Source organism: Mastigoproctus giganteus, chromosome 6, assembly GCF_048544385.1.
Source record: "Mastigoproctus giganteus isolate SK-2022 chromosome 6, ASM4854438v1, whole genome shotgun sequence".
Taxonomy (NCBI): Eukaryota; Metazoa; Arthropoda; class Arachnida; order Uropygi; family Thelyphonidae; genus Mastigoproctus; species Mastigoproctus giganteus.
The window spans coordinates 90,473,073-90,498,333 of record NC_143580.1 but is presented as its reverse complement, the minus strand read 5'-3'; the positions used below and the strand labels follow the sequence as shown (position 1 = coordinate 90,498,333).

Here is a 25,261-nt window from a genome sequence, read left to right as displayed (position 1 = left end):
CGAAAACACAAAGTAGGCAATTTCCGACCTATCAGCCTTCTCCATTCTCTTGTTAAAATATTTGATACCATAATTCAGAATTATTTATCCGACCAGTTTACTTCTTTTGTTATAACCACTCAGAATGGTTTCACAAAAGATGGTTCTGTTTCCACCAATCTGGCAGAAACTGGAAATTTGTTTCCAACAGTGAGGATAAGAAATCGATTGCTATTTATGCAGATATCTAATTCGGCTTTGACAACATGTTACATGAGGCTCTCGGAGTTTAACTTAACTATTGTGTGCTTGATTTTTTGTACTCAAGGCTTGTGAGTCACATCAGAAACAAAAAAACACAGAATTTCAGAGTGGAGTCCCGCAAGGCTCTTCATTCGGTCTACTTCTATTTACATTATTTAATAACGATTTCGCAACGTCTACAATATTCACAGAGTACAAATCTTTGCTGTTGATGACAAATTCTCCACTGTCAGTTTAAGGGCAGCTAAGGTCAAAGTGTCTATTAATATATTGTCATTCTACAAGCGTATAATACTTAGATCCAGTCTGGCATCAGAGAAATTCATGTCTGCACTTGTTTAAGGAAGGTACATGATTCGTCTAGATTAGCTAGCACTATTTCCAATGATGTGGATAAGCGATAAAGTTCTTGCAATCGTGCCAGAGAGTAGAAAGTACTTTTTATGAAATGGGAGCAGTGCGTACAATCTAAGAGTACATGTTTGATCTGCTCTCTCATTACCTGTGATACCAGAATGCCCTCGGATCAACTAAAACTTCACTGAATAATTTTTATTCAGTAAATGGCTTAGACAAGAAAGGAATTTATTTTGTGATGGGATGCAATACTGAAAATTTATTGTTGAATGAGGACGCAGCACTCATGGAATCGGTGCATATTACACTGCTAGCATTGAGGAAAGTGTTAATATTCTCTAAGGCCAATTTAATTTTTTTTTTTTTTTTTTGAAAACCCCAAACCGGTATCAAAACCTATAGTACTTAGTACCGTGCATGGGTTGAAGGAGAAGAATGGGGGGAGGGGGATGCCGGAAACTTTGCTCTAGATACTAAACATGGATTTCACCACTTCAAGCCTCCAATAAGCAAAGTGGTGGTATTTCACCGGTTGATGAAAGTCATCTACCACCTTATGAATTTGCGTATAATTCTCCATATAACTGCTGCTACAACCAACCGGGAGTGATATGGAGACTGTACAAGAAGGAGAGACGCCGTGGTACCAACGGCAGAGCCTGTTTTCGAGCAGTCTGTATACATTAGGCAGCATTAAGTATTACTGAGGGAGTGTCATTTATGTACTGTAGTTGTTTAATATTTTCAACTGCCAAGGATTTCTTTCACACTGCTGAAAACTAGTATCACAGTGAGGGAGATTTACAGACAGACCACGGTGTATTTCGTACATATATATTTCAAATTCAAATTATTTTATTAAAGTCACCCAGAATTTCTTCTTTATACCGTTTGTGTATTATGTCTGTAAATTGTGTTCATTCTCTGGTGGATTTGTCTGTTTTGCTGGACGGAAAAACCTCAGTTTCTGGGGGGGCGCTTTGCTATCTACGCTTGAGACCGACTAACTCAGCCACGGAGTCAAAAAGGCCCATTAAAGTTCCTCGCGTCATCGACGGAATTCGAACCAATGCTTTTTCCACCCGGTGTAGGGAACACGGTGACGATACCATTGACCACTGTACTATCAGTGCAGAGTACATGTACATTCAGAGATATTCATGTGTTGTTGTGGCGGACCCCAGGGTTTCTACCATTAGCCGCTGTAGTGCATTTTGTGAAGAAGCTTGCGCAGAGCCGGCCATTCATTTTTATGTAGTGGGTTGAGCGTGTAAGTGTAATGATATGTTCTGTCGTGTGGTCAGCCAGCACCTGGCTCTTAGCAGGTGAGAAGCAGCAACACCTGGTCACCGCGTCCCACCCCCATCTCCGCCACGTGGAGGCGGTCAGGATCTACTATCGTCTTGCTGCTTCTACTTAGGACAAGCTCCAGGCAGTTGTCAATAGAGAAGGAACAGAAGTAAATGAGATGGGAGAATTATGGGAATTGGGTAGGACTGGAGAAGCATAGCAAAGTCGACATGGGGATCCAACAGGAAAAGGAAGAATTGAGAATAGCAAAAAAAATAGCAGAGTACATGTATATTGTCAAAATTAATGTTCCAGGGGTACAGGAAATCTTTTAGTCTTATACCAGTGGGTTTATTTTCAGTCAGTTTGGCATTATAGAATGTTAACCATTCAGGTTTGAAAAGCAACGGTAGAAGCGGATTGGCTGGAAGGCTTTGAATTTGGCTGCATAATTGAGAAGCAGCATTTTCCTTTTAAGACGAAGTGGAGGTTCATACACAAAGAGACTCTGGACAGGGAATACTGCATAAACCAGACACTACACCTTTTTCGGGCTTATCAGTAGTTCCGCATTCCATCACAGAGTATATATGGCGTAGATGTGGGAAACCACAGGTGGCGCCTAACCCTAAATACTATGCCGCTATGGACAGGGGATGTTCTAAATGCCCCTAGAACACTGGTAAGGACACTGTGTTGGATGGCATTAAGTTATTAAGCCTGGTTAGTGCACTTTTCCTAGCCGAGTCATAGACAACAACACCATAACCTAAACGAGACCTGTTGAGAGAACGATGTCAATATAAAAGAGTATCTATCAGCTCCCCCCCCATGTCATGGCAGAAATAGACCTAAGTTTCTTAAAAAAAACCAGTTCGGAGGCATGTTATAGGTGAAACAAAGTTAAGTTTAGTGCCCAACGTCAAACATAGGAAACTAAGATTACTGGTGACAGGGATCAAATGTTTCTTTAACCTAGTTCCAGTTGTAGCTTAGGTTTTTTGCAGAAGTGATTTGAAACTGTTTATTATTCTGATAAATGATATCCATTCGGCACTGTCCATGTCTCTAAGTAATTTATGGAAAGTTACAGTTGTCTTTCGATAGTATGAATATTTTGTGAACGGCAAGATGTAGTAAGATAGTAATAGCCACAGAATGCAAGGAAGTCACCGGCTTTTGCTGCACTGGCAATAAAAAACATAAATGAGTAGATAAGTAAACACAAATCATTTACTTCCCTTGTCACATTGGAAACTATCCAGATGAGTTTCAATTTCTTCAAACTATCAGCCTCAACTGCCTGTGAAGGTAACCTATTCCAGCAATTAATGGCTCGCTGCCGAAAAGAAAACTTCCTACGATCTAGTCTAAACCCCTTCCTCTGTAATTTGAATTTATGCCCACGAGTTCTGGAATTCTCTATAACTGAAAATTCCGCCTTCATTCATTTTACTGACCCTCTCGCATCCTTATATAGCTCAATCAGGTCACCTTTGAAGTGCCTGGTTCTGTATCCCACATATACGGAGTCGTTCCTCATATCGACTGAGTCGAAAAGGAATGCATTTTCAGAAAGGCTGGTAGTTCTGATTTGTTCGAATTCTTTCTCATTCTTTTCGAAAGACTGAAGTCATGTCCCATTCTGCGAGTGTCAGCATGTTAAAAGCCTGATGACTAGTGGTGGATATTCATCGCAGTCCAGCTTTTCAATTTGGCATGTCAGAGGGACTTTCTTCTCCCAAATTACCGGCCCCGCCACGTGGAAGCAGGAGTAGTACCAATCAGTGATCAGTGATTAAGTGATTAGAAAAGAGAGCAGCGAGTTTCTAGCAGGGTAGCAATAACGTTGCCAGCGTGGTAGCAGTAAGGTTGAGAACGATCACCAGTAACGTTGCAAGCGAAGAAAGAGTTTTAAAAAGGTAGCACTAGCCCTAGACGACATTTTTTTTTAAATCGCTTATCATTCGAGCCACCATGGAGAAAGCATTATATAAAACGTAATTATAAAGTCAGTGAAAATCTCATTAATAAATTTCCCAAACTAAGCATCTCGGAATTGCCTTCACAAGCAATTACAGCTTCGAGACATACAGTATGTCTCACATATTGTCAGTCAGGCTTATAACCTGAACAGGACTCATTAAAAGAAACAGTTATCTATTTGGAGACCTAAGTTTCATCGTTTTTATCTTCAAAGTTTAGTCCTTCCCCTACTGGGTTTCTGCTCAAAGATATGGAATCCGTACAGAATGAATTGCAAACGTCAGCTGTAAATGGAACAAAGGAGGTTAATTCATACCTGACTTTTCGAGGGCCATTTTTTTATAATAGGAAGTTTTACTCTGTCCTTTATCACAATTTCAAACTGAAACCTCGGAAAGCAAGGAAAAGAATTATGAACCAAAGCTTCTGCATAATATTGCTACTGGCAATATCTGTTTTTCTTAGTTTCTACACCACATCTTCAACCATGAATCGTCTGCGAGATTTTAATCTACTTTTAAAACTGTATCTTGCTAAAATAACTTCATCAACAGGGATCAGCTAGTGTGAACAGCCTTGGACTTCATCTCTCTCTGGATCAAAATCAGTTCCAAAAAAGCTGACTAGCATATTCGATATTACTGGGAATATCTGCACTTAGCTGCATCGAATTCTAACTCTTGCTGCAACATTAACAGCTTACGTTTATTTCAAAATGACAGGTGTTTTTATTCTTATTACTGTATTATTATTATTATTATTATTATTATAGATACAATAGAGTTTCAGATCAGCTGTGTAATTTCCAGATAAAATTCCATCCATAAAGTATACCTTTTCTGGAATGTACCTCGTGTGCTTGTCTTATTCACTAATGTAAATTACCTCATGCTCTAGCACATCATGTACGCTGGCTCCATTACTTTGTGTGTATATATATATATATATATATATATATATATATATATATATATATTTTTTTTTTTTTTTTTTTCATTAGAATGCATCTTTTACACCGATAAGCCAAAACATTGTGACCGCCTACCTAATATGATGTTAGTTCTCCACGTTCAGGTGCAGGTTGCACGTGGAGGACCAATAACCTCGCCGGATACGAAGACCAACTCGTATCCGGCGAGGGCACAGACGCTACAAGATTTCTAAATGTGTTTTGTGGTATCTGGTACCAACACGTAACCAACAGATCATTTAACTCTTGTAAGGTCCGTGGTTGAGATGTCGCAGATCGCAGTTGCTGTTCCAACACAAACCATAGATGCTCGATGGGATAGATGTTTGGGGAATTTGGAGACCATGGAAATCTTTCTCATTTTCCTCGAACCGGTCTCGAACAATCCGGGCGGTGTGGCATGGCGCATTATCTTGCTGAAAGACGGCACCGCCAGGGAGAAGACTGTTGCCATGAAAGGGCTACCTGTTCAGCAGTGATGTTTGGTAACAAAAAAAAAAAAACTATTTTTAGGCCACCCGAATAATTAAATTCATCTGCCGAGCTGTGTGTCTTATGTCTACAAATTGCATGCCTTCTATGATCGATTCGTCTGTTTTACTAGAGGAAAAACCCCAGTTGAAAAAAAACCTTGCTATCTACGCCTGAGACTGACTAACTCAACCACGGTATGAAACAAGCCCATTAAAGTTTCTCGCGTCATCGACGGTATTCGAACGCGGGCCTTTTCCACCCGGTGTGGGGAGGACGGTGACGATACCACTGTGCTACACGTGCAGACTGATGTTTAGGTAAGTGTAAAGTGTATTGATGTATAACGGCACCAGGAAGTTTCCCCCATCTCCGCGTTGCTTTCATTGTAGGTGTACCAGTTCAATGGCGAGGCCAGAGATTTAAAAGTGTGTGGATTTTGTATATGTGTAGTGTTGTTCATCTGGCCGTTTAGCCTCTGGACCTCTACTGAGTCCCACCGATGCCCACACTTGGCCTCGTGGAGGCAAACCAGGTATGATGTTTAGGTAAAGTGTGTTTAGGGTCAAACGGCACGAGGGGTTCCCCCACCTCCGCGTAGTTTACACTGTGGTGTGATACAGTTCACTGTAAAGGCTAGAAATTTAAAAGTATATGGATCTTGAGGTGTGTGATGTCGTGTATCGTTGTTCCTCTGGCCATTTAGCCGCCAGAGCAGAGTTCCCAGCGCATGGATGACTGGACACAGGGTATCCCAGCAGAACATCGCCCAAAGCATGACACCGCCGCCACCTTCTTGTTTTCGTCCGACGGTGCATCCAGGCGCCATCACTTCCCCAGGTAAACGACGCACACGTACACGGACGTCCACATGGTGCAACAGGACACGTGATTGCTCTGATCGGACGACTTCCTTCCAATCACTCAAGGTCCAGTTTCGATGCTCGTCTGCCCATTGTAGGGCTGTCGTCCCTGAATCGTGGTTAGCATGGGCACTCGGAGTGGCCTGCGGCTACGCAGCCCCATTTTCAGCAGGATTCGATGTACTGTATTTTGTGACACATTAATCCCGTTACTAGCATTCCAATTATCGGCGAGTTGGGACACAGTTGCCATTCTGTTGCCACGTACCATCCGGGAGAGCCTTCGCTCACCTCGAGCATCGATGAGCTGTAGTCGTCCAACACCTCGCTGGCGGTTTGTGGGTTTCACCTCCTCGGACCACTTTCAGTAGGTACTAACCACGGCTGACCATGAGCATCCCACCAGCCGAGACGTTTCGGATATGCTCTGACCCAGTCGTCTAGCCATTACAATTTGGCCTTTGTCAAATTCGCTAAGTCCGCTGCCTTTCCGATATGAAGAACAAGAATAACACTGATTAACGGAGCTCAGTATCAGGTGATTTTTATACAGTGTCCCGCTCCTCACAAGCGCCGTAGTTCACCTTCAGTTGTTTCGATTTGTATAACGACTCGCTGGTAATAATACTTTGGGTCATCGGTGTATATTTGTTTTAAAGGGTCGTGTGTACAACAGATTACTTATTCATATTGGTTTATATCAACACCTTTCTCACTTTATGGCCTACATTGTAACTGGATATGTCTGTGACGTTTGTCAGTTTAAGGGTTTTATGGGCGTATCGGCGTCTGAGGCAATAATGTGCCAAGTGAAGTCTGTGATGTAGAATTTTAAATGAATTGGAAAACTACCTTAATTTACTTGCTGTTTGTATTGACCGTTTTCTGAGCATTATAATGGAATATTGAAGAGTGAGCAACGTTTTGTTATTCGCTATTGTATTGGAATGGTGTGATTGATTCATAGACTGCGAGAAAGGTCAAAACTTTACTGAGGGAACTGCTTGAAGGAAATAGCATCTTTTAATTAGCACAGGCCCATTAAAGAAGGTCGAGAACTGTAGCCACAACGACTACTCTCGAGAAATGGATGCCGGGACTGTTACTGTGAGCGAGTTCACCGATGGTGCGAGGAAGATTAAAATTAAGGTTGATGCATTTCATTCTAACATGTTTCAGGCAATTTCTGATTACACCTCCAGCCTAACTACAAAGTCAGGAATTTACAAGTAGTCATTTTGACAAGCATACAATCATTGCCGTGGGATTAGAACCACGGTCAGCTTAAATGCATTTGCTGCTGTCGCACTCCGCAATGACCACTCGACTACTTCAATAAAAATGATCCTTTTGTGTTTTATACTTTATGAATATTTTGCGTGTTTTGTGTTAGTGTTTATTTCTATAAAACTCCATAACAGTAGAACTGGTACGACAGTGGATATTTTTTCAAAATTTGCGGAGTATCAATGCATGAGTTTATAACAATGGCGCCATACGCCATTGTTACAAAGTTTTTGGAGATAATGCAACTGTTTCATGTTATCATTCAGTTTTTTAATAAATTAACATACGCTGTACTCCATTCGGTAACTCTAAATTATAATCACTACCCCATGATAGTGTAAATAATCAGAAAGTGATATAAAAAAGGATAAGCGGTAGATAATTTAAATTCAGGTAATTCAGGTTAATTCTCCTCTCCATATATTGCTGTGAGCAAATCAGAAAAATTAAACAACAGAATCATAAAAATATATAAACTAATAGAATAGATCGTTTAAAATTAATATAACATTTAAAAGCACGTCTACAAACTGTTATGTTCTACTACATCATCGTTGATGTTAAATAACATTTGCTGCAAATTATTACGTTTGCTAGAATTAAATAAGTATAATCAAACTTTTTAGATTTTAAAATATAAATTAAACAAGTATAATAGCTGCCGGTTGATTCGAATAATGATATTGCTTTATTTGTTTATAATCATCAGTGTACAGGTTTTGGTATTGTAAGTTTTAAGTATTTAAACTGACTCAACTCCAAAATTTGGTGCTGAAGCATTGACACCAGGTTCCTCGGTACACTTCATTTACAAGTATTCTCAAGACTGATGTGAAAATGGGCATAATTTGCAGATAACAGACAATAACTTGTAGGGATAGGTAGATTATATCAACGCATTTTTGATTTACTCTTGATTTAAGGAATTCACAGAAATTTATAAGAACATACTGAACATTATAAGTAGTTATGATTTGACTTAACTTAACGTCTAATTTCAGGTATAAAAAATGAACCTGAAATGTGCTAATGTAACAAATTGGATTATGATCATTAGATACATCACTAACGCAATGTATATTGATGTAATATTCCTCTTTTTATCTTAAAATCTTAAAGTTTTCGTTACTAAATTTATATAATAATTTCAATTCGTCGTCTCTTTTTTTCTGATTATATGTTCAAAGTTTAATTTTTTTCAGCTTAAATCTTTTTGGAGTGTTCATGAAATGACATTTTTCCAACTTAATATAGCAAACTCTCACTTAATATGAAAACATTATGTAAAAATAAAATAGTCAAAGCTAGAAAAAGCATTTGAATTTTAAACAACATTCTTTAGGACGAGCGATTTTACGAAAAAAAAAACAAGAAAGGAAATGCTTAAATCATGTTATTCTGCCTTTTTATTCCCATCTTTTCGATTTGCTAAAAGATTGCTTTTTTAGTTTTCTTTTTATACATTTTTCGCCACAACTGGTTCTGCGAATCGATGGACGATTTCGGTTTCCAAATGTCGCACCTCGGATTTAGGAGAAACTATAATTCATGACGATTCTCTGTCAGCGGAATAATGCGTGTCATTTTCGCTTAAACATCACACAGGACGAATGTCCCGAATCTTTGTAATTCATCACTTCCTCTGTCCTCTAGCAATCGCAGATGATCCGCAGCTATTGTGCAGAAGCGTTTCTGTATTCTTCAGTTATAACTTAGTGTTCTCAAGAGACGGATAGCCCTCTCATGTGATTTCATCCATTGATATTTCTGCTAGTTTCTGCATTTTTGAAACTCTAGGCTATTTTTTTTCTAAGCAAAAATTCGCTAAATCTGAAGGAATTTAAACTTATTGTATTATTTTATAATAAGAATGATGAACTTTTCTGGGTAAAATGAGCATATTGAGTATTTAAACAATGCTGTCAATAATTTCTTAAAAAACACCTTTTATCAAAAATTGTCAAGTATCAAAACAATTAATGTTTGAATAATTCTAACCTCTACAGGATTTGTAGATGTAAACAAATTAGGATTATCTGAGGGTGAAGTTTTAGTTGAAAAGCAATACAGTCACGTGCATTGTGTGTGTGTGTGTGTGTGTGTGTGTGTGTGTGTGTGTGTGTGTGTGTGTGTGTGTGTGTGTGTGTGTGTTAATTTATTGTCAAAAATGTCAAAAATAACTAGGAGAAAAAGGCAGAGTTTATAATGATTCTGCAAAGTTTATATCCAAATTGATTTCCACGTAAACGCTGCCCTACCATTAATACCCGAACATCCCACCATGGATGATGAAATATGCCTATGCATGCAACACGTTACAGAACCTGCTATAAATATGCACACTGGGCTTCGACAAGGTAATTGCAAAAGTGGGAATGCAAGATGACACGATCAATAGAATTGATCACCTCAACAAATGCTAGATGCCGATTAACATGGTGTAAGGAGCGCGAATCCCGGACTGTAGAGCAGTGGAAAACAGTCCTATGTACAGACGAGTCGAGGTTCGCACTCTACCAGTCTGATGGCCGTTCCTCGGTGTGGCGAATGCCAGGGGCACAGTTCCTTCCCGATTGTGTCCTCACAACAATGAAATTTGGTGGATGCAGTATCATGGTATGGGACTCCTTTCATGATTTGGCTTGGGCTCATTAGTCGTTATCGACAAAACCATGAATGCTGTGCAATACCAGGACAGTTATGCACTTCCAACATTATGTCAATACTTCGGGGAAGGCTCATACTTGTATCAGCAAGTCAACGCGTCATACCATACTGCTCGGGTCGTAACAGAGTGGTTTCAGGACATGGGTGTGGAAAAGTTGGATTGGACAGCCCAGAGTATTGATCTGAACCCTATCGAGCATCTTTGGGATGCATTGGATCGTCGAGTATGTGCACGTGGAGATTGCCCAAAGAACAAGGCCGAACTGGTGGCTGCGTTAATGCCGAGTGGAAGAACATATCACCTGACACTTATAAAAAGCTGGTTGAGAGTACGCGGCGAAGATTGAAGGTCGTCATAAAAGCAAATGTTTTCAGCACAAAATATTAAATGATACACTAAAAGCTCTTTTTTGTCTAAAGCCGGTGTGCAGATCTTAATGGTAGGGCAGTGTGTGTGTGTGTGTGTGTGTGTGTGTATATATATATATATATATATATTAATAGTTATATTAATGATAAAAGGAAAGCAAAAAATAAAGCAAAGCAAGAAAGTTAAAAGACAATAACTAACATTTATGGGTTAATGCAGTTGCAAGCAATCATGCAATACACCCACAATGTCTACAGAATATCATTAGAAAAAGTAAATCAATCCAATAATAAGAATACCATCAAGGACTTATGAAAACGCAAAAAAAAAAAAAAAAAAAAAAAAAAAAAAAATTATTATTATTATTATCGCTTTTTACCGACAATCTAGATGACTTCAACTGGGGCCAACCACCCAGAATGAAGGCAAAAAACGATAAGAAGTTCTCTGTTTCTGTGATGATCAATATATGCTAAGTAATTTAAATCTAAACCAAATATAAACCAGTATAGGCCGAACATAAATCGAATATAAATAAATCGAATGAAGATAATTAATTAAGAAAAGTTTTTGAAATATTAGAATCAAAGGTAAGAAATATAAGTAAAATATAAAAATGTAAGCATATATTAATCATCGTTGACCCGACAGAGAACGTAATTTAAGGATTAAAACAAGATTAAATATATAATACATACCACATTTGACCGTATCTAGGACATAATGTAATAGTCGTCAAAATAATATGTGGTGCCCCCTATGTGATGGATACGGTAAAAATAAATAATTAAATTAAATTAACGCAAAGAGAAACATGCAGATAGTAAGAAGAAAAACTAAAGGAGTAGGAAAAATAGAACCTGAACTCCACAAAGGCGAAAAATAGTGGTATAGATAAGAAATAGTTTCTCCTACGTCCTCGGATTGCCCTAATAATTTCGGAGAAATAAAAATAAAGAGTGTAGGACAGCTTAAAGGCATTACAAGATATAAGTTGTGGCTCGGGTATGCATACCCGAGCCACAACTTATATCTTGTAATGCCTTTAAGCTGTCCTACACTCTTTATTTTTATTTCTCCGAAATTATTAGGGCAATCCGAGGACGTAGGAGAAACTATTTCTTATCTATACCACTATTTTTCGCCTTTGTGGAGTTCAGGTTCTATTTTTCCTACTCCTTTAGTTTTTCTTCTTACTATCTGCATGTTTCTCTTTGCGTTAATTTAATTTAATTATTTATTTTTACCGTATCCATCACATAGGGGGCACCACATATTATTTTGACGACTATTACATTATGTCCTAGATACGGTCAAATGTGGTATGTATTATATATTTAATCTTGTTTTAATCCTTAAATTACGTTCTCTGTCGGGTCAACGATGATTAATATATGCTTACATTTTTATATTTTACTTATATTTCTTACCTTTGATTCTAATATTTCAAAAACTTTTCTTAATTAATTATCTTCATTCGATTTATTTATATTCGATTTATGTTCGGCCTATACTGGTTTATATTTGGTTTAGATTTAAATTACTTAGCATATATTGATCATCACAGAAACAGAGAACTTCTTATCGTTTTTTGCCTTCATTCTGGGTGGTTGGCCCCAGTTGAAGTCATCTAGATTGTCGGTAAAAAGCGATAATAATAATAATAATTTTTTTTTTTTTTTTTTTTTTTTTTTTTGCGTTTTCATAAGTCCTTGATGGTATTCTTATTATTGGATTGATTTACTTTTTCTAATGATATTCTATATATATATATATATATATATATATATATATATATATATATATATATATAACAGCCATTTAATTGCTCGTTTAGTCCCAAATTTAATTGCATTCTGAGCATTATTGTGCAGAAGCTATTCATTAGTACTTTATGTTTTTTCTTGGCTATTTAAAGGATCATCAGTCTACAAATATTACTATAAGAAAATATCAACTCCCCGCCTGGTAGTTAAGGTTATGTTAATTTCAATTAATGAATTTTCTTAATTTCTTTGGAGTAATTCATCTCACCTTATGTCGCGTATATCTGTGTTTGATAAAACTTAGATGAATTTGGCTTCAGAAAATGAAGTAAAAAAAGAAAAGAAAGTATTATCTGATATAAAATAGTGTTAAAACATTTTTTTTTTATTATACTGGTACACTGTAACATTACTTAATACAAATTGTGACTCCGTAAAATGGATTCTGTAATGTTAACCACCTTATTTTTAAACGTCCACTGGTAAGATATCCTCCATCTGTGCACCCGCTACCACAGACCTATACAGATAAGTGCAGACGGCACCGAGAAACTATCACAATTTGCTTAATTCGCCTAGAGATGGTAGCCTGCCTCTGGATTATGGTTTGTTTTTGTGGATTTATGGGTCATCACCTATATTTAAGACAGCGACCCGTACTTTTCTCAGGATGTTTGATTTCAGAAAGTGGAAGGTATAGTACTGCTATTCCCTTGCATTATGTCTGTTATTAAATTATTTACTCTTCAAATGATAATGGTTTATTAACTGAAAAAATTAAAATCAGCTCGAATGTCGCTATCTCGCTTATGTGGAATTTGATTGTAAGTGGGTTTGTCTCTCAGACTGTTTGTGTATGATTGTTAGGCCTCTATTTATATTTCTAGATAGTGGATGGTTTTCTTTTTGAAAGAATGGCCAAGATGACCTCTGTCTACATGTTCTGTAGTTGGTGGGCTATGATTGTAATCCAGATTTTATTTTGAATAGTTTATTGTTATCTTACCTGCGCCGGATATTTTTCCACTGCTTTTAGTAACCATTTTGGGTTACTGGTTTGTAACCTGAAAATTGTTAGTATTACAATATTTCACTGATTTGGCTGCATGGTCCGATAATTCTTTGCCTAATTACCTACAAATTGAACATAATCGAGCGTTTTCCTTGTTACCAAGTACACTTAAATATTCTGAATATGATCGAGAACTGGGTTCCAGGAGTCAGAAGGTTTTTTCCAAAGACTGCAAAGAAGTAAAGAGTGTAAACTTTTCTAACGGTTCTGCTGTATATACCATATTCATTTGGAAGGTGGTGTGATAGCGTGACAACTGTGAGGAATGCAGCACTTCGTACTTTATTTTTAGATTTTTAACCATCTGAATATAAGACAGTTGGTTAATGCGAGAGGCCAAAGGAGGTTGACGAGACAAGTGAGGGTAACAGAAATAATGCAGTCAGGGAAATATCAGTTGAGAGATAACTAAGGAGGTATTTCCTTGTTGCACCTTATTTGTTGTTGTTGTTACAGAGTAAAAACAGCAATGGAGCAATATGGCTAAGGTCATATTGCTCCGTGTATACTGTCTGTAAATTGCGTGCTTTTGATGGTCGATTTTCTGTTTGGTGGATGAAAAAAAAAAAAAAACTCAGAGTTTTCGAGAATAAAACTAACTCAGCCACGTTGTGAAAAAGGACTACAAAAATGCTTCACATAGACGGGACACGAACTCGTGTCTTTTCCACCCGGTGTGGGGAGGACAGTGATTCTAGGTATTCTTTTAATAAATACAGGAAAAATTCCGCATACATGCACATTTTAATTCTAATATCAATATCTTTGTCTTCAATTATCAGTCTTTTAGCTGTGCTGCTGGTATTGTCATCTTAGTTTTGAGACTTTCCTGGCCCAGAGGTGTTATATAAGTGGTACTCAGTACATACTCTTTTTGGCAGTGGGAGAGTTACTTTCCCTCCCATATTAGGGGGTACTTGAAGAGTTGCTTTTTCTCCCTGGTATCATGAGGAGCGAAAAGCGGCACCAAAAGTTGGAGTCAGAATGTTAATTAATTACAAAAGAATAGATTTCAAGCACAGAAAGTAAAGAATAAGGGGTGCTGGTGACATTCCTTTTCCTCTGAGTTAGTCATTTGTTATATAACTGAAAAGATTAACTGAATTTTGAATTAACTGAAGTTTAAAATTTTCAAAGATTTTTACAACGACACTTCGGAGTCACTATGAGGAACTGTGACTAGTATCACTTAGATAATCAGTGCCGCTTTTGGAGGTTATTAGAATTTTCATAATTCATAACTCACTTGAATTACAGACTTGTTGTTTGTTGCGATACCGACCTATTCTGGGTGAAGTGGTAATGAAACAATTCCTTATCTTCAGCTACCTTATAACTTTTAAAGTGCTGCTTTCACTTCATTCGTGACTTGCGTAAACTGTTTTATAGTTAAGTAAAGATAAAAACTGCAACAAAAACTACAGAAATTTCCATACAAAATCATTTGATTAAACCACTGAATGCTTGCTCGTTGATAAGAAGCAAAACAAATCAGGCCCAAAAATCTAATAACGCAAAAACAACACCTTCAAAATACTGCAATTCAGATTTAACATAAACTAATAAAAGAACATGAATATGGAATTTACGTATTAAATGCGTATTAAAACATGAGTAATTTAACAGATTTCGACGAAAGTAAATTACGCATATGTAATGGGCAGAATGTTTTGATCACTTGTTACTAGAGTGGTTTATTTAATTTTCTTTAGATCAATGAAGTAAGTATCTGAGGAAACATTTGCTGTTTTGCATAGGTGATAATTTAGGAATAAACTATTCACGGATATTCCAGTGTACTGGCATTTAATAATAAGACTATTTATATCCTGAACTAGATTATCAACAGTGTCTTTAAGGAAATTTGTAAGTCAATCTGATTAAATTGCATTTAAGTCTGCTATTTAAGTTTGATGCACCTTAACAAAACTTTCCAAATAACGGGGATATTAAGAGTAACTTCTTCCCTATCATTAAGATAACAAGTAGCGTTACAACTAAATATTTCTCACTGGTTCTGCAATTTCTATTTTAATGAATTACATCTAATAGCAAGGATACTTTCACAATAGCTGGTATAATGATAATTATCAAGAGAAACACAGGGAAGACTGTTTAATTATTTAAAACGGGTTTTAACAACATGTTACACAGAACGTTGTTCTTTAGCAATCATTATATAATTCTAAGGAATAAATAAAATTTAACTTCAGGTGAAATTAAATAAATCTATCTTGTTTGGAATGGGAATACTTAAACAGGCATAAACATCTTGTTTATTATGCAGAATTATTGTCTACAATAGATAGTTTGTACTTTACGAAAGTATATATTTTAATGCAGAGTATATTTTCCTCTGATAGAAGAATGCTTTTGTAACATAATTTTTAGTTCAAGTTACAATCTTTCTCTCACTAAGAACTGCATATCTTCAGGTGAAACAATTTTTTTCTATCGCATTTACTCCCAAGAAAGGAAGACCATAAGGAGTCAGAATATCAAGTCTGTAAATGACATATTTTATGGTCATTTGGCCTGTTTCAGAGGAGAGGAATTACGTAGCCCTCATCCCAGACTGACTGACTCGATCAAGGGATATAAAAAAGCCTACCATTGTTCCGGAAGAGTTGGAGATCATAGGTTCTTATCACATGGTGTTGAGGGACATTGATTATAATCACTCTGCTGACCTCATTGCCAGTTGAAATTGCAAAAACATCGGATTTATATTTTTAGAAATGTAAAGTTTGTCTAAAATATATGCTTCTACGAATATTATAGTGTCTATCCTTTTCTCCAGCTTGAAACAAATGATCAAATATCATTATTGGAAAAAGATTCGTGTGATTTCTTCAGATACTTTGATTAATAATAATTTATTTTGTATCAAGCATCAAAGTCTTGAATTACTTTAATGATATGTTAACAAGTATCCAGTTTTAACCAGTTTTTGTTTGTAAAAACTACTTACTTTTAACAATTAAAGACGTCCATTTAAACCATATTCGTACTTGCACAGCGTGTGATCACTAAGAGGACTTAAACGTTAGGTTAAAAAGGTCTCAAAGCAAATTGCTGCATTCATTTCAGCATCATATATTTTTGGCAAACAGTGCAGAATGAATATTTCTTAATTACAATTCTTCCATAAGTGTTGTTTGTGACAAATAAAGGGCCAATATAGTAGTGCATATAGTAACCTAAACAATAATCCGCTAAGTAATTAATAATATATACCTGTGCCCTTGAAATTGGATGAAGGAAATGGCCATAACAATAAGTGTACTTTTAAATAATTATATTCGGTAAAGAATGGCTTCCGTAGGTATAGAAGAGAGCTAGAAAAATCTCGTACATCATGTATTTCTTTTATTCTCTTTCGGAAAGTGTGATGATATTATTTTTTATAACAGCTCTGATAACTCCAAATTTAATTAAGGTGCTTCCACTATGAAGTTGCGTTCAAAAGCAGACTGTGGCCGAGATTGATTATAATGATTAATTACACTTTAGCAAAGAAAAGTGCGAGGAACACCCACCTGCCTGTAAGAGGCTTCAGCAGCCTTTTGTTCCTCTGCAGCAAGTCGAGTAGTTGCATAGGGCGTAGGATAATAGGAGGAGTCGATGTTAGCATTTGCTGCTGTCGTCTTCTTCTTTATAGAACTTTTTTCCATCTCGGCCATTGCCATCGTCTCCTGTATGTGACTTTTTCTTCCGCCATATACGGAACCGCCTATCGAAAGTAAGTTATAAGGTGTGCGATACTTCCAATTTCTTTTCTTTATGCAAAGAAACTACATCTAAGTTGAAAGGTATTATTTAAGGAGAGCATAAAATATAAAATTCATAGTATGAGAAAAATAATAAATGCTATGTTCGTTCTTTCGTGTTAGGATCTTTTGTGTCGTGTAATGCTTTTGACGTGTTTGAAAAATTGAAATCAACACAATTCGAAATTGAAATGAGGTTTAAAATTTTCTTATCTTACCAGCTTTTCATGCAGACACCAGACGGTGCGAAAAATCAATTTCATTCTAATATCGTTGGAGGGGCAGTTTTCGTTCACCACCCAAATCCTATTTCATGAAGGAAATAGATCGGCGATGGAATAAATTTAAATTCTTTTTATTTTTGAAAAATTTCAAGAAAAAAAATGCTAGTAACAAGCTAAACACAGGGAATAAAATGCATTACGCATTTTATTCCCTCTTTCTAAAATGAAAATCTCTTCTGAATTGTTTATCTCGTGTTTCTCATACTAAGCTTGCATTAAGCGTTATATTTGAATGACTGTTCGGAGAGGATAATTTCTCAATATTTTACGCAAACTCTTAATCTCAGACATTAATAATTTAGATTTGAATTATGTAGAATCTCTGTTGTTCTTATTTCGTATATATTATTATTTATTTTTACCCAAGTTAGAGGTTGCTGTAATGAGGTGTTGGGTAGCTCGTCTTGTTGAGGCCGACTGTGACAAATGCATATCTAGTTTTCACTGTTTCGCTTTCATACTGATCAGCGTATTGCGAGATTTGTGTGGGTTGTAGGTGTTGTAGATGAACAATCAGAGAATTTAAGTGAAAAATATAAGTGTAATAAACCCATTACCAGCACTACCCCTTCATAACTCGCATTGTAAAAAGCAATTGCGTGTTTATATATTTTTATATTTATTATTATCAAATGAAGCGTAGATTTTTGTTATTTCAAAAGTCAGATGTTATTTGTTTGTTTGGGGATTTATTAGGCGCATCGGCAACTATGGCCATGTGAGCCAAAAAGTCAGCTGCTTTCATATCATATTTGTTTCAACTTGTTATGCGCATTGGTAACCAAATTACCAAAGAATGGTAAAATTATTGTAATTTTCATTCGCTTTCATTCCAAATGTGCGTTCAATTGATTTTAGCACTTCTTTGAAAGAAATATTCTTGTTTAAAGAGTTCTTTAAAAGAAAAGAAGTGCGAATATTATAAAAACAGAAAAAATACTCGGATGAAAAATTAAATCATTTAAGAAAACAGTGGTTAAAAATAAGAAAGGTATTGTTCACTAATTCTAATGCATCTAAATTTATAACATCCATTAATGCTAACGTTCGTCATACACAAAAATCGGTGATTCATAATCAAAAATTCTCACTACATATGTAATCACTGTTAATAAAATTACACGCACAAAAGTAATTACTATTTCACGGTAGGACACTGAATTATTAATTTAGTTTGCAACTAGGTATGAAAGATGAATAAAAACTGTGATAGAAAGAAGATAAAGAGTACTCGTAACGTCGAATTATTACATTTTTAACAGAAAGAAAAATGTTGAAACAAATGTGAAAGTTATTCAAATCATTCTTCCTTTATTTTTCATTATAAATCTCTCCCAGATTTTAATGATAATTTCTATACTACAAATTAACATAATTAAATTGCTGCGTACAAAAAATAAAAGATGAATTGTTAATTATTAAAATCTGCAAACCGTTTACATCTGTTTTTACATTTGAATTAAATTACTCAATGAACAAAATATATTTCGTGTGGATGAAAACACTTACCACTGTGAGAGCTCTCGGAAGACTGTCGTCTGTGGATAATAATGCAGACTAGAATTATTAATGCTATTACAACGGCCATGGATACCACAGCTGGTAAAACTATGTTCAGATCAAGATAGAAGGGAACATTCACGCTCTCACTTACAGGTGCTGTAGTGAATGACTCTGAAATAAAAGAAATTGAGGTGAAGAATAAAATAATCAAACATCAGAAAATTTGAATTTTCCTGTCTTGAATATCATCAAATCTAACTATACCAATCATTATCTCCTTTATTTCAACATTCCAGTTACATTTCACAGTTCACTGTTACCACATTAAAAAACCTGTTCTTCACACCAGCCAGTATCAGCAGATGAGTTATTATGGTGTTAATAGCTTCATTTCAAACGGCGTTTTTATTCGTTGGTTTTATTTTATTTTTTTTTAATGTTTCGTTAAAAGTTTTAGCGTGGTACAAGTGATATGGTTCAGCCTTAAGGTTTGGACCGATATATCATCTATTTTTAACCCCAACATGTCATGCAGGGTCGACTAATATTTATGGCAAATTCCCTGAGAACCCGGCTTTGTCCCTGTTAAAAGAACAGCGCTTTGTTCCTGTTAGAAGATATTTTGCGTTTAGAGGTGTAGTACCAGAGCGATTGAGTACCTCCAAGTGATGGAAATTAGTCAAAGGTTGCGTAAATAAAAATTCCTTCGTCAGTGGATTAGTCTTGTCAAGTCACTGATATTATAATCTGAAGTCGGAGAGACACTTACAACAACTAGTACAAAGGACCTGGGTGTCAGCTCAAGTCGAGTTACTTCACTGTATTCCGCATGCAGCTGAGAAGAGACCTTATATGCTAAAGCAATTGGGTCATCTACAGGTTTCACTTGTTATTGACCACAGCAAATGGTCTTTTACTTCACGAAAATGTATATTTTAAAGATAAAATGGCGGTGTAGAATAAAAGTTTCCGCTGACACACGGTTGCTGTTGTAACAAATTTTAATTGAAAGTCACTTAAAAGTTTTCATTCTAAAAATTGTATATAATCTAAAATTTAACAAATTAAAATGAAAATATAATAAGAAGGAAAATAAAGATAAAAATAAAAATTAGTAATGCAAATACTGATAGCAGCAAATATGCATATTCCACCATATGTTGCCTAAAATAAACTAGAATAAAATGTATGCCGGTAGCATGGCAAACCAGTAGAGCGAAATAAACCAAACCAATGAAACAATACAAAAGAAAAATGGGAGCAGAGGTAGTTAAGAAGAGGGTACTGTAGAAGGAACGCTCCTAATAGAATTTAGAATTTTAACGCCATTTAATTATATATATATATATATATATATATATATATATATATATATAGGCTTTCAAAATTAAATATATAATTAATTATATATACACACACAGAAAAATGACACAAGTGATAAGAACAAAATGTACATTAGAAGCCTTCAGAATGATGCGCCTATTAAGTAGTATGATATACTTCAATACTTTCCACAGAGGCTCAACATATACGCATGCGATAACAAACCAATGCACCTCATGAATGGTGAAGAAAACACGGACTTCAGCCTTCAGACTTTGCAGAAATAGGCTGACGTACATCTGCCACGGTATAGGATGATCCTATAACGATGGCGATGATCATGCTGCGAAATAACCGCTTCTATAATTGGGTGTAAGTAAGTGTAAGTGTGTTTAGGGTCAAGCGGCACCAGGGGTTTCCCCCATCTCCGCGTAGTTTATATTGTGGTGTGTTACAGTACGCTGAAAATGATAGAGATTTAAAAGTGTGTGGGTCTTGGATTGTTTAGTGTCGTGTACCGTTGTTCATCTGGTCGTTTAGCCGCTGAACTCCAACTGGGGCCAAACGGTGCCCCACTTACGCCCTGTGGAGGCAGACCAGGAACCCAATAGCTTATATATACTCTGGCAGGTCCTGCCACCTAATTTCCTGAGATTTCGGTGGCTGAGACCTAAAAAAAAAAAAAAAAAAAAAAAAAAAACGGGGGACTCTTCTTAAGTTTAGAAAAAGTCAGGAGGGGTTAATGTGGTTGTTCGACTATAATCAAGGGTCCTAACAAGAACACTAGTGGTGTTCTTGTTAGGACTCTTGTTATCTTGTAGGTTATGACCCAGTGGTCCGAAGTGGTCCACGAATCTTTGACCCTCCAATCAGTCACGAACGCCCCGGCAAAGTCAATCGATATTACGAGGAAATACTTGTCCCAATTTTTTGACCTTGTTAATTAGGTTTCTGAGGGCTTCTGTTGTGGATGATCCCGGTTTAAATCCAAATGATTCCCAGCTAGGAGGCCACCTGCTTCGTAGTGCTGGAGGATTCGTTTGTGCAGTAGCTTTTCAAACAATTTGCTAACTACTGAAAGAAGTGCGATGTGCCTGTAGGATTTCGGGCACTCTGATTTCTTAGTCAGACTCTTGATAATAAGTTTGATGTTGGCCGTTTTCTATTTTATTGGGAATTTCCCTACCTCTAGGCATCTGTTGAACAGGAACAATAGAAGTTGTGGTGTATATTCTATTACTTTTTTAAGTATTTCGGGTTCATCAAAATGGCCAGGACATTTTCTGTTTCTTATCCGGGTGGTAGCAGCACTGAGCTCCTCCATGGTGAAGGGGGAGCTCCATGATTTGCGTGTTGTAGTTCCGGTTTTCTTGACAAAGATGATTTTGTTCCTGTCGAGTTGGGACCGTCGGTTCCTTGAATATGGAATTCAAGATATTGTCCACCGATTGTTCCCAGGTTGTCATTTGACCTTGTGGGGTTCGTGTGGTAGTCACTACCTCCCCCCTAGGGAGTTTGTTGGTAATAACCCTGTAGACTGTTCCCCAAGGGTCATCATTTCCAGTTGTTGTCACTAAGCGTTCCCAAGTTCGTTCCTTACTTTTCCGAATGGCGTCCGTGTATCGGTTTGTGGCTTCCCTATAATGTTGCCTGACGGTTTCCACTTCAGCTTCTGGTCACGTCCTGCGCGATCGTTGAAACTCCTTTCTTCTTTTGGTTACCACTTTGCGAAGGGCACTGATTTCCGGAGTCCACCAGGGGATGGCTGCAGGTTTCGGGTTCTTCTTTTTGATAGCTTCGTTGCTTATATCTGTGATTATTTTAGTTGTCTTATCTGGCAGTACGTCCCGATCGGCTTGCGGGTCTAAGCTTCCAGGATTGCGTTCCACCGCTTCATTCAGTAGGTTTCTGAAGAGCTCCCAGTTGGCACTAGTGATAGCGTATATATTTATCATGTGCTTGGCTATTGGTGTTCTTGTTAGGATTCTTGTTATCTTGTACGTTATGACCCAGTGGTCCGAAGTGGTCCACGAATCTTCGACCCTCCAAAATCACTCAGGAACCCAGCAAGGTTTCTTGATGCCAGAGAGATGTCGATCGTGGCCTCCTACAAGGCATTACAATAGGTTGGCAGATGATGTAGCTGGTTTAGAACAGTAAATTGGGAGCCCATGAGGAAGTCCTCCAGAAGTTGGTCGTTTCTGGTACCTCATCTGTCTGGTGTAGTACTATGCCATGCTGGCGAATGGCAGTTGACATCCGCGCCGATGATAATTTTTTGGTTAGGCAGTGTATCCAAAAGTCGTTGTAAGTAGTTTATTGCGAAGGTTATTTCTTCTCTTGGTCGGCAGTATAGCGCCACCACGTAAGAAGGCGCCCAGGGCTGTGATAAGGTGTGCGCATGCGGCCCAGGTCGTGCAGAACTGCGTGATCCTAGTGGCCGTGATGTTCTGATTTCTGATCAATATGGCCGCCCACGGGGTATCCTCATCTGTCTGGATAATTTTGAAGTGCAGCGGATAGCCCCTGACCAGCTTTTTATGTACATATGGCTCCTGGAGTAGTACAATGTCTGCATTTTCCTCCTCTGCTTTTACTCTGACCTGGTCGGCCACCGTTCTGGCCAGTTGTGCATTTGTCTGGAAGACCTTTATCATTGTGGAATTAAAGTTTTTAATTAGTGTCCCCATAGTTAATTCTTCCTTGGTTGTAAGCGGGTTCCACAAATGCGATTAATGTTGGAACCAGCCATAGCTATATGGAGCGCTTCCGACCAGGAGCGATGAAAAGAAATGTGCGCGTCCAAAATTTCAACATAGAATCGTGGGTTACAATTAACGTCTTGAGCAGCACGTTAATTGAAACCCACGTAGTGTTGGTGTGAGCAGCACTAATTGTAAATCACGTTCTAATGTTGGAATTTTGGGCTATGCACATGATTCTTTTCATCAGTCCTGGTTGGAAGCGCTCCATATAGCTGTAGCGGGTTCTGACATTAATCGCAATCGTGGAACTTGCATACAGCTATTATGGAAGCGATTATTTCGCAGCTTTATGAAAGATGGCGAGACTACAACCTGGAAAATATTCGTCGGCCTACTTCTGCAGTGTCTGACGGCTGTTCTGTCATTTTCCCTCACTGTTCACGATCTGCATTACTTTGTTAGCACATTCATATATGTTGTGGAATATATTGATGCATGTCATCTGAGTTGATAAAGGGGCATTTAAATTGTTAAAGTTTCTTAGTGTATATTTTGTTTTTATGGGTTTTAGTATTTTTATCGCTTTTATCATTTGTCTGTATATATTTTCATTGATATTTTTAATAATCTTCCGTATTTTATTTTTATTATATTCTTAATACATTTTTATTACAATTTGTCGGTAGTGACAAAATTTATGTCAGTATATATATTATGTCAAATTTATGTCAAACAATATATATATATTTTATGGTTTGTTTTCCATATGAAAAAATGGAGTTCCCGGGGAGGAGAGGAACCATGCAGCGCTCTCCCGAGAATGATGATCCTCAAGGTATGAAAGACCTTAATTACACCGGTACAAACGTCGGATTTAGTTCTTTACAAAAGGATTTAGTACGGTTGCGATTATAATTATTATGCTTGGCTCGAGGGCCCACGAACAAAGATATTTTAAAATAGACATTTCAATTTCAGATGTGTAGGAACGGTGAACAACATTGTGATTATTATGGTCAAACATGTTTTTTCGATATTTTGAGAGCCATTCTTACTAGTTATTTCTATAAACAAAACCAATTACAAAAATACTGAGTTTATTTTATGAAATGTAACCTTGATTTCAAATAGACTTCTAAGGATATTGTATTGCTGTACATTTCATAATCTTGTAACAAATGATTCAGCGCCATTATTCGGAAAAGTCAAATGTAATTGTTCAGGTGGTAAATCTTTACTTTTGATGAACGGTAATTTCTTAAAAAAAGTAGAGCAATGTATTTTTGATTAACAAATTAATCAAAATGCACACTTTACGATATTACCAAATGCTTTAATGTTGTGGGGTATGCATTCGTGACAATTTCAAGGATTCCTGTACGTTTTGTGTAAAAATAATAAATAAATATAAATTAAATATCAATTTCGCTCACGTATAGTATACTGTATTTATATTTCTGCAATTCACAATCATTTCCTTCGACATCAGTGTTATTCCGTTCTTCATGCTGCGACTCTAAACCACTATTTCCAAGATGACAGCTTGATATATTAACTTCTACAAATGGTATTTTATATTTTACCCATTCATAATCATGTAATATTCTCTCAGTTATCTTCTTCTTTGACCATCACACTAAAACTTCTCTTTCTAAGCGTGATTTGCCTGAAGTCACTGTAACCATTACTGCCGCGATCATTACTTGTAGTTTCCAGAACTCATAATCGCTTCCTCTTTATGACAGGATTGTATCTTATTATCAGCTCTCCTCTTCATATTCGACATCTAATAATTAATTAAAATGCCTTGGGTGTACCTCTTGTGTGTTCCTATATTTATTGAGATAATACAGATACATTTTTCTATGTACCTTTCAAAATCACACTTATACAGTTGCATATAGGCTGAAATGGAAAGGTTTCAATGAAAAAATTAATTTCGTTGAGGTTTCATTTACCTTTAAATGCACAAAGCTATTCATGATCAAGTGGACATAATGAGTTTATTTTAGCTACTATTTCTTAATTTTCAGTTTCGGTCCCTGTCTGCAACAAAAAGAAAAGAAGAGCTGAAAGGAAGAGACAGGAAGAAACTCTTGTTTCCAAGACTTCAGTTTTAAATTTACCCAAGGCCAGAAAAGGACAAAGCTAAACACACTTGACGGGATATGAAATATTTCATGTGTTTGCATAAGTTTCTACCTTTAAACTCTCAAACATCTAAGAAATTCATATTTCTGACTTCGAGTATTGAAATGTCTTGAAATTGGAGTTGAAAACTGCTCTCAGCTTTGTAATTTAAAGCTTCGGGCGACAAGCGCGCAAAAGAGGAGA

The 25,261-nt window shown here is 36.7% G+C and overlaps 1 protein-coding gene across 1 annotated transcript in view; it reads right to left on the bottom strand.

The window, feature by feature from the left end:
* The window catches only part of LOC150084459 (cell adhesion molecule Dscam1-like), a 643,445-nt gene that overhangs the window by 42,298 nt on the left and 575,886 nt on the right, over positions 1-25,261 (bottom strand). The window contains exons 21-22 of the mRNA XM_090376243.1: positions 18,906-19,070; positions 16,882-17,075 (exon numbers count right to left, since the gene is read on the bottom strand). Of these exons, the coding sequence (XP_090232369.1) occupies positions 16,882-17,075; positions 18,906-19,070 (359 nt within the window). The remainder of the gene's footprint in view (positions 1-16,881; positions 17,076-18,905; positions 19,071-25,261) is intronic.